Genomic DNA, 13,224 nt, shown 5'->3' with positions numbered 1-13,224 from the left:
TATGTGGTATTCAGGGCTGGCTCAAGAAGAAAACAGAAGGCCAATTGTACCTTAAAGATTAGTTACGTTTATTTATATAAGCTTTTGTGAGTCATGCTCACTTCTTCAGATGTCTAGTATCTGCCATCCCTATAACACGTCAGTTGCCCTAGCTAACGGAAGGAGAACAACCAGTGTTATTGCTGATTGATCCCTTAGTTTTTGTAGACAGCTAGACTGGTGGAAAGGGTAACTTAACTAGGAATATTGTTGAATATATCTATCAGTCCAGTCAACTGTTTTCACTCCTTTACTAAGCATGCTTCATTTATTTTTTTTCCTTTGACATGTTGCTCAGATGTAGAGCACTCCTCTGAAAACTGTTGCCATCTGGTAGGTCAGCTGTACTCAATTATATCTAATAACTCATTTGTTCAACCCTGATGTTTCATCAGCATCTATGTAAACTTTTCTTGTAGATATTACCAAATTCTGAAGCTGCCAAAGATATACACAGTGCAAAACATAAAGGAAAGCAAAAGTTTAAAGTGAAGGAAATGTATCTCACCAAACTCCTGTCTACAAAGGTAACTCTTTGGTTTCGTTTCAGGCTAGCCCAATTTCATCAGATCTTGGAAGCTAACTCAGGTTGGCCCCTTGTTAGTACTTGAATGGGAGACCACTTTGTTCAGGGTTGCCAAACAGAGAGAGGTAATAGCAAACTATTTCCGTTCATCTCTTGCCTTGAAAACCCTGGGAGGTTGCTGAAGTCCACTGAGACTTTACGGCACTTTCCACCACCAGACCAACAAAAACAGAGAGGAAGCTTTACAAGCAATTCAGCAAACAGTTTAAATATAATTCTATTGAAGACAGATACGACTTATGTACCAAGAACCATCCAACAGATTGTGGCCATTTGCGCCTATACAGTTAATGCTTGTTGGAATGGGACTTCCTATGTACCCATACAGCTCCAATGGGCGTGAGATTTCCCACTCACTTCAGTTAAGGGAGAACACAAATGGCTGACCATTTGTAGAAAGGCCAGTTTTGCATGGAGCTATATTGATCGTACCATTCACATGATTAGTATTGTAGATGTAAAATGATCCAGGTATTCTTTAGCCATGTTAGGTGGGAATATGGCAATATCAAGGATTATTGGAATGTTATGGTATTGGTAATACAAGAGATAACAACGTACATTTTGCTATATGTGGCATTCTATGAAGTCCTGAATATTGGATTCTTAGGGATGGGGTCTTTTCCACTCTACACATTTTTGCATGTGTTCAGCTTTGGGTGTTTGAAGTATATTCTTGTTACGCAAATTGCCTGTGATAGATTGGGCTGATTAAGGTGATGGTGGGTTGTGTACATCTCAAGAAACCTTTGGTCTGTGAACAAGTAATAGAAACTACTTTTTTCTTCTTCTCAGGTTACAATTCACTCAGTTGTTGAAAAGCTCTTTAGGAGTATTTGGACTTTGCCCAACAATAAAGCTCCAGTTGCTATCAAGTATTTTTTTGATTTTTTGGATGCTCAGGCTGAAAATAAAAAAATTACAGATCCTGATGTGGTTCATATATGGAAAACCAACAGGTATATTCATGTAGCATAAGCTGAGAGAACACAAATCACTTTTTACATGTTAGCAATAGCATGTAAAATATATTGTGTTATATTAGTCTTAGTCTAAGTGCATTACTCTGTGTATAGAATTATGAGTTTGAAACAGTTCTCTTAAGTGGGAAACTGAAAACTTTTGTCAGTGCTTTCTTACAAGCTCACATCTCTTCAAATAAGTAGCTAAGACCACAGTCCAATATACATATATGTATAAGAAAGCGTCATTGAATCCTGTGCAATTTTTGTCAGGCATTTAATTGGTATGTTATCAATTATGATGTTACCATAGAGCTTTGTTGACTGTAGATATTAGTTTATTTTACAATCTTCTTCTGGTGGTTTGTTTTTGTGATCTTATGATTTTTAAATTTGATAAACTTAATACAAGTTAATTATGTTTTATTACTTTTTCTGATGTTTTATTAAGGGAATTGTTTTATGACTACCTGTGTAAACTGCTTTGGACATCTTTGTTTATGAGAAATAGTATATGAGTCTGTTTGATATATTTGTAAAAATTGGATTGTGCTGTCAGAAGCCAAGACTACTTGCAGCACTGTTTACATGCATCATAGGAGCTGAAATATGTAATGAGGTGTTCTTTTTACAAGTATTTGCATCTCTGTATTTCAGCATGTTTGCCCTCTCATTTCTGAACTTTTTTTTTTTGTAACTGTAAAGGCAGGATACTGTGGAATTCTTCAATTCTTACATAATAATTTCAGAGGGATTGCTAGTCTTCAGACTTCTCAGAAACGCGAAGAGTTATGAATTTAATCCATAGACAATGTATTTCCCACTCAAGCTGTTAATGATAAGACTGTATTTATTTGTTGTATCATTTATTTACATCGTGTATGCCCCACCTTTCTCCTCAATGGGCTCCCCAGGAGGCTTACGTCATTCTCCATCTCATGATCCCCAGAATAGCCTATTTTGTGTGACCAAAGGGATGCATCCTTCCTTTTCATCAACAGAAAACCTGGTTGGATCCAATCCAATATATTTATGTACAAACCTATGCATATATAATTTATTTGATAAATGTTATTAATTAAATGATAGTTTAAACCGATCTCTCAGAACAAAGGTAACCTCACACCAATGGATTAATTGGCTATCAAACAGTAATATTCTAGATGTTCAATCTGAGACAACTGATTGTGACACTCAAATGCCTCTTTTTAATGCAGAGTCAGGCATGGAAATGAAGGAGTTATAAATGTTTCACGTCATTTTTGTTTTCTTGGTGCTGTGTAATAGTAGTGTTTTCCTATCACCTAAAAAAGATCCAGGAATATAATCTGTAGACTAACATATAGGTATTTACTATATTTCTGACTAGCCTTCCACTTCGCTTCTGGGTGAATATATTGAAGAATCCCCAGTTTGTCTTTGACATTAAGAAAACTCCACATATTGATGGCTGTTTATCAGTCATTGCTCAAGCATTTATGGATGCCTTTTCTCTGTCAGAGCAGCAACTTGGGAAGGTAATATTTCACTTTCATACGATAGCCTTTCCATGTAGCTTGTGTTTTCCAAACTAGTTGCTCTGTCGTAGTTTTCCAGTTAAAGTCTATGGTTTTATTCCTGATCATTTTTGAGTAATCTGAATATCTAATTCCAGTGAAAATGTATGTCCTTATCCAGTAAGGATAATCTGTATTGAGAATTAGTTTCTCTGTGGAGAGCCCCTTGCTGGATCAAGGCCATGAACACAAAAGGGTCAGGATAGATTTTACACTTGTGGTTGTGTATAAAGCGATTCTTGCTTAATTGGATCCCCCTAACGGGCGTTAGCAATCAACTGTTTGGTACAGTGAGGAAGTAGGGAATTGAACACATTCCCTCTTCCCTCTGTCACACAAAAGGTAATTAGTATTGTCAAAAACGTGAGCGCCAGCCATGTGATTGGCATGCAACTGTGTGGAGAGGCTTGTTGCAATGTATGTGCAACTTGAATGAACTATGTTCTTGTATCCTATTTTAAGGTACATTGAAAATAAGAGAGAAACTCTTAAACTGCAGTGTAGAGATTACTGATGCTTCACTGGGCACTGTAGGTTGTCTACAAGACCAGGATGCAAAGAGGGTAGAATAGGAAGATTCCGAAAAGTTGCAGGCTTGTTTGAAGTTTCCACTACAGTCACTGGCACTAACGATGAGGCATATTTTAAAGTGTAGTGTGTTTAAAATTCTGAGTTCGTGTTTAAAGTGTAAACTTTTTTTTAAAGTTGCTTAAAATTTAAAGAGTGCCACTGGCTGTGGTTGAAGCTTGAAGGAAATCCCAGCTTTGCATGTGGCGTTCTACAAGGCATATTCTGTAAGAGGCTGCACTATAGGAATTGGTCCTGATCGTGTCATGACTGAGAAACAGCTCTATGGCAAATGCAAGCCTAGCCACACTTACTTACTAACAAGCAACCCTTTGCCCTGACCATTCATTTTTGGGTTGCTGTCTAGCTCTGCTGCACGGCCTCTGACCACCCTGCAAAGTCTGAGCCCACTGGCCCCATCTTGGCAGGCACATAGCAGCCTACCACAGTTTTTGAAGTCCCAGGCAAGTGGCAAACAGAAGGAGGCTATCCAGGGCCCAGGAAGCTGGGCATATCTCAGGCCAGCAAAGCAGTGTGCAAGTTCATTTACCAGAGGAGTTAGCCTTGTTAGTCTGTAGTCACAAAATAAAAAAGAGTAGAGTCCAGTAGCACCTGACAAAGAGAACTGTGGTTCTCAGAAGTTTATGCTACAATAAAGTTGGTTAGTCTTAATGGTGCTATTGGACTGTACTCTTTTCAAGTTCATTTTGAAAGCTTTCAACTAACCTCCAACATGGTGGCTGAAATTTTTTTTTAAATGAAAAGTGATCAGCAAATAACAAATAAACCAGAAGCATGGTCTTCAATTAAATACAATACATTGCTCCACTGATGTCAAAGCTTCATCAGCTGCTCATTTAAAAATGTATGGGATTGTTAATTTGAGGCGGGGGTGGGTGGGTGGGGGAGGTGCAAATCTATGGCCATTTGCCCAGTTCTGTAATGCTTGTCGTCATTGTCTTCTTTTTTAAGGAAGCACCAACAAATAAACTTCTTTATGCCAAGGATATTCCACTGTATAAAGAGGAGGTTAAAGCTTTCTATAAAGCAATAAGGGAGTTGCCTTCATTATCCAGTTCAGAGCTAGAAGAATTTTTAACTCAGGAATCCAAGGTATCATTTAGCTGTTTTTATTGTTAATTATGTTTGATGTGGTTGAAATGTAAAGAAGCCCCAAGGTTTCGTGGCCTGTCCTGTGGCATTCTTTGTATGTAGCCTGAATAGTGGCTTCAGTAAGCAGCATCTTAGTGACACCCAACCTGCACAACCGGCAGTACCTCCCTGCTACCGAGCAATACTTATTTAGTGCATTTCTGTGTCACCTCCAAGGAACCTGCCTGAGGTGGCTTACAAAATAAAACAGAATAAAAACATAACACTGTGGCAGTTTGAGAACTATTAATTTGTGATGTTTTAAATAGAAGAGAGAAGTAACTTTACCATTAATGGGAAAATTTAGCTATTAATTAATCTAAGCTAGTATTACTATTAAGGAGATTTTATCAAAAATATACAGTTTAAATAGTGATGTAGAGAATGGATATACTAGTGGATTTGATATAGTATATATAAGAGAATTTGAATGTGCTTAGGGTAAGAGATATAATACATATATGATTTAGAAGAATATAATTGAAAATAAGTTAAGTAATAAGATAGGTTAAGGGTTGGAAAGCTGTTGGAAGTCTACAAGGAGGGGGGAGGGAAAGGGTGGGGGTTGAAATAAATTAGGTATGATGGGGAGTGTATGTATTAACTATGTTCTCACCAATAAAAATTTTTATAAAAATAAAAAGAATAAAAAAGAATAAAAACATAACACTTTCACAATTGATAATTAAAACCCAAAATACTTTTGATTTTCCTTCACCCTGCATGTTGTTTATTAATATAAATACAAAATAGTAACTACAGCTCAAAAATAAATGTTGCCATATCCCCCCCCCCTTTTTTTTCCCTTTCAGAAACATGAAAATGAATTTAAAGAGGCAGAGGCATTGACTGAAATTTACAACTACATAGCAAGATACTTTGACGAAGTAAGGGTTTCTGTTCTTCTCTAGTAAACCTTGGTAGACATGATATGTGTGCTCTGATACCAGTTTCATATTGTGCTTGTAGTGATGAAGCCTCTACTTCAGATCAGCTCTGCTGGTGTGAGGGCACAGATTGTTCACAAACATTTCAGGTGCTTGGCCAGTAAAATGATGAGAATGATTGTTGTATTCCATTCACATGTCCATATATTTGGCCCATATCAAGGCACACTAGTTTCCAAAGGTACAAGGGTTAGTGTCATTTTCTAACTGCTGTTCTAATATTTGTACAGGGTATCTACTCATTTGTTATTACTGGGCTTCATCTTCATGTATGTTTTGACAAATAATTACTGAGAATCATGTGAACAGAGAAGTGTGAAAAGTACTGAAAGGAAGGTTTGCAGTACTATAATACCATTGTATAGATCTAGGATGCAACTGTATTTAGAATACTGTGTGCAATCGTCACCTTTCACAAAAAGGATAATCTAGAAATAGAAATGACATAGAAGAGGGAAACTAAATGGATCCCTCTTCCATAATAAGAAAATCTTGAGCAACTAATGAGGTGGTTGGGCAGTAGTTTGGGGATACGAAAAAGGGAGTACTTCTTTACCCAATGCATTATTAACCTATGGAATTCACTGCCACGGGATACAGAGATTGCCACTAGCATAGACCAGATGGAAATATGATGTAGGCAAGGCAAAAGAACTCACCTGTGGGACTTAGGAGTGGCTCTGGGTCTTGTTTAAACTGTGTGGAAAACTATACAAAGCAGCTGTCTTTAGACAGCATGCCAGCACAGTATCTGCAAGGGCTACAAACATCTGGAGTGCAAATTAAGCATGCATAGCTACTTTACATGGTTGCAGCATGGTTTTAGAAAGATACCAAGCCTGTACAAAATCACGAGGGACTCATTTCCTCTCCCACATCACATTTAAATATGGCTTAAGATGGTTTTAAAAGGGGGCTAGATATATTCATGGACGACAAATCTGTCTGTAGTTATTAGCTAAGATGGCTTTAGGAACCCCTGTGTTCCAGGGTAGTAGTATATGCCTGTTGCAGGTGAGTGGGCAGGGTAGCCAAAGGGGGGGCTTTGGCCTGTATAGTCTTCTTGAATACCATGTGCCACTGTGGAAACAGGATGCTGGACAGGTTAATTAGCACACTTAATCCTGCATTTTAGGGGCTGTACAGAGAATAGCTAAGTGAGGGATGAAAGAAGTGAGCTGTGGTAGCTCATACCCTACCACAAATTTTGTTAGTCTTATAGGTGCTACTGGACTCTTGCTTTTTTCTACTGAGGAATGGAAAGTCGGTGTTGGACAGATAAGGACTGTGGGTGTGGAAAGAGTGATTAGGGAAGGGCTGATGAAGAGAGGAAAGCTGAATGATAGGGAACCCAAATAGGAACCTTGGTAGGAGGTAGATTTTTTTTTAAAGTAAACAAATTAATGCTGCACTCAGTAAACTTCTGGGACCATCCTTCTCTAAATTTCAGCATCGGTAAACATTATTGCCACTAATGCTGTGTTTGCTCATATATCCAAATTTTAAGCTCTTGATGTCACAGTGAAGTCTCTCCAGTGGACCTTAAATCTAGGCACCTTCCAGTGTGCTATAGTTTTCAGTTTTAAGTGTATTTCTCTGAATGCTTTTTGCACATACATGGATGACAGTGAAAGGGCCTTTCGGGTTAAGCTTAAGGCACTGTCTGAAGCATCTCCAACCATGTAATTGAGCATCATCTAGAATGAGATTGACATATTTCTGCTTAGTCCTTGATATGCCAGAAAAGCGGCAGCTTTCCACAGCTCATTTCCCCCCCCCACCCCATATCTATTAATTCTGGAAGCCATTTACTACAGTCATCATAGAACGTACTAGGCAAAACATTGGAGGCTTTTAACTGAGGTTTCTGTCTTCTGCAGAAGGGTAGTTCTCTCAGTGATTGAGAAGGATTTCCTTGTAAGAGATGCAGAAATAGCCTGGTGCTAGAAGTAATTGTTTGCAGAGGCAGATCCTTTTCCTGGTTTTTTCAGGCTTGTAAGAATGTAGGGTTTTTTTAAGCACACATTTGTTTGTTCCCATAGATACTGAATAAATTGGACAAAGAGCGAGGACTGGAAGAAGCACGGAATCAGCTCCTGAATGTAAGAGCTTTGGCTGATGACAAGAAAAAATGCAAATGGATTGCAGAAGAGCTCAGTGATCCATAACTATGACGGAAATAATTTTAAAGACTGGTACTTTTATTCAAAGAAGTCACGTGACTGGCCCCAATCCAGTTCTAGTCTAACTTAGTTGCACACAGCATCTAGTGATTCCAGATGGGGAAAGTGCCAGAAGATTCATCTATGACAGTTCAGAGGTCCTGGAGAAAAACTGCATTGCAGCAGTAGACAGGTATGCAGATGCACATCTGCAGACAGAAAACTCTGACCGACCGCACATGAGGCTGTTTTGTGCATTGATCAAAAACTGGCAGTATTTTTACACAGTATGTATAACTTTTATCATGGCAGGTATTGTTTGATATATATAGATACAGATATTTTAAGTGCTAGAGCTACAAACCCTCTGTAAGACAGTCTGTTTCCATTTCATTTAGCAAGTGGTGCTTTCTAGGGCAGTTTGCCTAAGTAGCCTGTGTTCTCACTGAGCTATAACGGTTCAGTGTGAGCCTTAAAGTTCTTCTCAGTTATTTCTACATAAGCACAAGTATATGATCCTGCTGCACATGGGCTATACCTTAAAGAGCAGTGAACCCGCGCCAGTGAGGCCCAAGATGATTTCATTTGACCACACATAACTGGCTAGGCATGCTCCTACATGCCTGCACAGCTGCAGTGTACCTAGAGAGGGCTGACAGGGAGGAGGAAGGAAGAAGTACCATGAATTCTAATGGAGAAGTTTTTCTATATTCCACTCCTGAAGTGCAGAAAGAGCCCTTCCCTTTCTTTTCTTTTCCAACAGATGAAAACCAGTTATGATAAAAACTCAGGTGAGATAAGGGCTAATCAGTACTATACAGCAATCATGCCATAAATCAAAATTATTTGGAAATATGTGAAACTTCCAGTCCTGTTATCTTGATATCTGTTCTAGTCAGCTTCTCCACTTTCCTTTCAGTAGATTATGGAACCAGGCACTTTTATGCTCCTGTAACATTCACTGCTGCACACTGACCAGATGAGGCATTCGAGGAGCCGTAGGTATCCCCAGAATGACCTTCCCCCATGACACTGCTAACATCAGCAAAGGCAAAGGAAAGCCTTGCTTGCCTTTTTCAAATGCTGCTCTAAGACAGAAAAAGATTCTTCTTCCAGAGAGAGAGAGAGAGAGTGTGTGTGTGGTGCTCCTGTTTGTCCACTAAATCATAATTTTGTGCCTGCCAGAGAGCCAAGCTACAAGAGACGAATTACACAAGGAGGAATACGTGAAGGGAGTTGCAATGTTAACTGGAAATCTGAGTTTTAAAAGCGATCAGAAGGCTTTGTCAATTTCCTCTCTCTACAGAGCCAGGGAGATTGCTGCTTAGAGGGTTTGTTAATTTCTTCTTTGCCTCTGAAGGCTGTGTCAGTTTCACCTCCCCTTCTAAAAGGCAAAGAGGAAATAAACCTTCTGAGCAGGGATCTCCCTGGCTCTGTAGAGGAGAAGTTGACAAATCCTTCCGATCTCTTTTAAAACTCAGATTCCTGGCTAACATTGCAACTCCCTTCACGTGCTCCTCCTTGTATAATTTGTCTCTTGTAGCTTGGCTCAGAGTCTGCAAAAATGTTATCAAAGTTTAACAGGAAACTTGGTGCAGACACAAATTCTCACATCAAATCAGATACCAGTTTGCATGCACAACATGCAATTGGACATTAAACATTATGCTTTACATCGTTTCTTTGGGCAACTGTTCACCTGCTCACATTGCCAAAAAATGAGCCCATCCAAGTATATAAAATAGCAACCATCCACCATACCCAGGTAGAACCACCTGGTAAGAGGAAGAAATATGGCTACTGCTAATGCCTTTTTTCTTCCTTTCTCCAGTTAGGTGCATGGCTCACTTGCCAGCAGTGGAAATGAAAATTTAGCAGAGTTGAGACATCTGTACATGTGTGGCTGTGTGATGATTACATACTAGCTGTGAATGCCTCTTTTATTAATAAATATAAAGTAAACTAATGGAAAAAGCTAGGTTACTGGTATTTTTCTCCCCTTAGTGTGAAAAGTTTTTTTAAAAAAGTAATGAACTAAAAAGTTAATGGATGGACTGGCATGTGTATAGTTCCTGGTGGGCATTTGGTTTCATGGAAGCATCAGCAGAGAGAGAGGGAGGGAGAGAGAGAGAAACCCTGCCCCCAGCCAAACTAAGCAGATTTCAAGAAAAAGGAAGTGGTGGCAGTTGACTTGTACAACTTTCATACAAACCTCAGATCTGTGTTTTAATCACAGCAACTTAGAAGAAACGGCATGAAGACTAGAGTGGCTGCACTGTAGTTTTAAAAAAGAAATCATTTGCTAGGTTTATAGTCCTAGCAGAGACCAAGAAACCATAGTTGCGTACAGTGATGTTCGTTTGACAAAGAGTCACTCAGCAATCACACACATACCATATCACAGAAAAGGCTTGAATCTTTAGTCCAACACAATTAGTTCTGCAAGTTTCAGATTGGGGTTGGGGCAGTTTCAGTTAAATACATCAAAAACATACATAAAATGTGGTCTTCTGAGCTAAGTACTGATATATGCAAGGAACGAGACCTTATTTTATACATCTAATCCCCTGGCCAAAGCCTGACAGTTACAGATGCTTAGGCATGTTGGCCTGCAACAACTGTGACTTAGAACTGAAATCTTTAACAAGTTCATATAATGATAGCTAAAATAGCTATCCAAATCATTCAACTGCTGTTTCGCCAAGAATTCCTTATTAATCATGCTACAGCTTACCAAACTGCTGTGGGCCGCACATAGTATAAAGTATTGTACTACTGGCTGATTTGCATCACTCAAAAAACCTAAATAATGATGTATTTGTGACAATCCATGGATCAAGCCATGTAGCACTGTAAATGTAGCTGCATAAAACAATCTGAACGTACATTTAGATGTTAACTAGTTTACATGGCTACAGTGCAAATTAGCTGCCCTGTAAAAAGAACTCCTATCCTGTGAAATTTAAACAATTGTGTAAGAAATGTAAAGGTAAATGGTAAATACATTGAATATTTATGTAAGATCTTTTATTTCAAATAAAAATATTTGAGGTTTAGCTAACTTGTGTTTTTGTTCAGTCTGTGATACTGGTTAACGTATGTTTCTAGTTTTCAAAATAAATGGAAAAATTTAACAGGAGTGGCCATTATACTGATATTCCAGTACAATGGGTACTGCGAGTTCTGTAGCTGCCCCTAACAAAGCTAAGTAAGGGTGGGCATCTAGAGAGAGCCTCCCTCCCTCTGTGTGCCATCAAGCTGAAATCTACTTACAATGACCCAAGCAAGGGGCTTTCAAGGCCAGTAAGAAGCAGAGGTGGTTGGACAGTGCCTTCTTCTGCAGAGTCTTCAGTGGTCCTCCATCCACGTACTGACCCTGCTTAGCTTCTGCTATCTGGTAACATTAGGCTATACCATGCCACTTTCCCTCCCCCTCCCTCTATTGAGCCAGATATTCCAGTACAAAGCTATCCTGCAGAAACTCCAAGACTTTTAGGCACTGAAGTAGAAGAAAAGCAGGCTCAGCTGCTCTATTACAACCAGACGACCAGAAAGGAGAATATTTAGAACTTGAGAATTTAGATACCGCCCAGGCTTTTCAGCCCCGCCCTCTCAACTTTCAGGTACAGTATTAGAACAGTTCTTGCATAAAGGCTACAGTTCAGGTTTGGATGGGAGTCTCACTGTTCTAAAATCTGTAGTGTTCATAAACCAATGTACCTTGATGCTCACTTTGGCTTGTTTCCTATGGATCCTGGTGAAGACTTATGTGGGCAGCAGAAAGGGATGGTGAGGGGAGGGAGGAAAGAAAAGGGAAGATGTGTCTCATACCAGAAGGGGCTTTCAGCCAACCCCAGTTCCTTGGAATCTCTAGTTTTGGATATATTTGAGGTATCTCTTCAGGAGACAAGTAGTTACCAAGCGTAGGATGAGGCACAACCATGAGACTGGTTCTAGCCTGTTAGAGCTTTTAACTGAACAAAAACAGTAAGGTTCAATGCAGAAAGGTTTCCTTTCTCCTTTGTTCTAACCTGTAAACATAAAAGTAACTGTGGCTTTAAGCCATGCAGTTTGAAACCTACAACTATGTCCAGTAAAGAGAAAAAAAGACTGGTCCTAAGGAGGAAGTGGCTCTTAGCTCAGTCCCTTGACACGCCCTTTATTCAAAGGCCATGAATGTCACAGCTCTAGACATGAGATGGTGAGTAGTGAGATGAGTCCAATGTCTTGACTACTGGAAAACCACAAATAGAGAATATCTACCTGGACAGTATTCATAGTCTACAGCCACTATAGAATCAATTCTTGCTCTACTATGTTTATGTCTCAAACCAGAAAACTAGTCTCCAGAGCAGGGGTTATCAACCTGTGCGTTGGACCCTCTGGTGAAATGACAAGACCCTTCTGCTGGGTAACAAGTCTCTATGGAGCTGCCGGGGGGGGGGGGTCTGCTATGACCTGCTATGTAAAGAGTGAGAGTACAGTGCCTCTGGGCTCTCTTGGCATGTATACAAAGACCACCAGCAGGACAGCGAGATGAAGTAACTTGATGTCCCTCAAATACAGTACACCTCCTGGTACTTTTGCTTATGCTTCCTATCCCTGCTGTCTTGGTCTATTCCCTATGACACTAATGATGTCCTAGCTCTGGTTCCTCCTTCCTATCACATACATGCAGTTCAATGGGACCCCATGCTCACTGGATCCTAGGTTTAGAAAAGCTGAAAATTAATGATCTAGAGGAGATACCAGAGAATGGGATATGGGATATTTATCTTATGTATTTCCTCTTGGCTCAAGGTGATTTTGGCTATAAAATTTCCTTTCTGGTAAACACAGGTTACAGCTATGACCCCCCAAATAAGTGTGAACATTTTGTATGTTTAGATTCTCTTGGGTTGCCTTACCATGTGATTAGTCCATTGTACAGCTTTGCAGGGCTGCTTTATTAGGTTAGACAGGTATACAGCAGGAAAGAACAGATTTAGCCTTAGCTTTCTCCTAACAGCACTGAGTCTCCACTGGTCCAGACCAAGAATAATACCCATTTTATTTACCAGAAAGAAACTTCTTGGAAAAGACCCAAATTGCACAGCTTTGGATATTCTCCTTTGAGGCACAAAAACAAAGATATAGAGTGTGTTAGGTGAATGACATGAAAGCAATCCGCTACCTGAAGAAATCTGGGTTTCCCCTGTGCATAATTCCACAGTGGCACATAGAAAGAGAACTGGTGAAAACAAAGTAATTTTT

At 39.4% G+C, this 13,224-nt stretch overlaps 1 protein-coding gene across 1 annotated transcript in view; it reads left to right on the top strand.

Annotated features, from left to right (window-relative positions):
• PLXNC1 (plexin C1) overlaps nucleotides 1–9,170 on the top strand; it is a 98,119-nt gene extending 88,949 nt beyond the window's left edge. Inside the window, exons 25-31 of the mRNA XM_054987754.1 lie at nucleotides 338–372; nucleotides 459–566; nucleotides 1,421–1,584; nucleotides 2,957–3,104; nucleotides 4,683–4,823; nucleotides 5,675–5,749; nucleotides 7,852–9,170. Of these exons, the coding sequence (XP_054843729.1) occupies nucleotides 338–372; nucleotides 459–566; nucleotides 1,421–1,584; nucleotides 2,957–3,104; nucleotides 4,683–4,823; nucleotides 5,675–5,749; nucleotides 7,852–7,977 (797 nt within the window). The 3' untranslated portion in view covers nucleotides 7,978–9,170. The remainder of the gene's footprint in view (nucleotides 1–337; nucleotides 373–458; nucleotides 567–1,420; nucleotides 1,585–2,956; nucleotides 3,105–4,682; nucleotides 4,824–5,674; nucleotides 5,750–7,851) is intronic.
• Nucleotides 9,171–13,224: the final 4,054 nt, after the last annotated feature.

This window comes from Eublepharis macularius, chromosome 9 (genome assembly GCF_028583425.1).
Source record: "Eublepharis macularius isolate TG4126 chromosome 9, MPM_Emac_v1.0, whole genome shotgun sequence".
NCBI classification, from domain to species: domain Eukaryota; kingdom Metazoa; phylum Chordata; class Lepidosauria; order Squamata; family Eublepharidae; genus Eublepharis; species Eublepharis macularius.
This window is presented reverse-complemented; position numbering and strand designations above follow the sequence as displayed.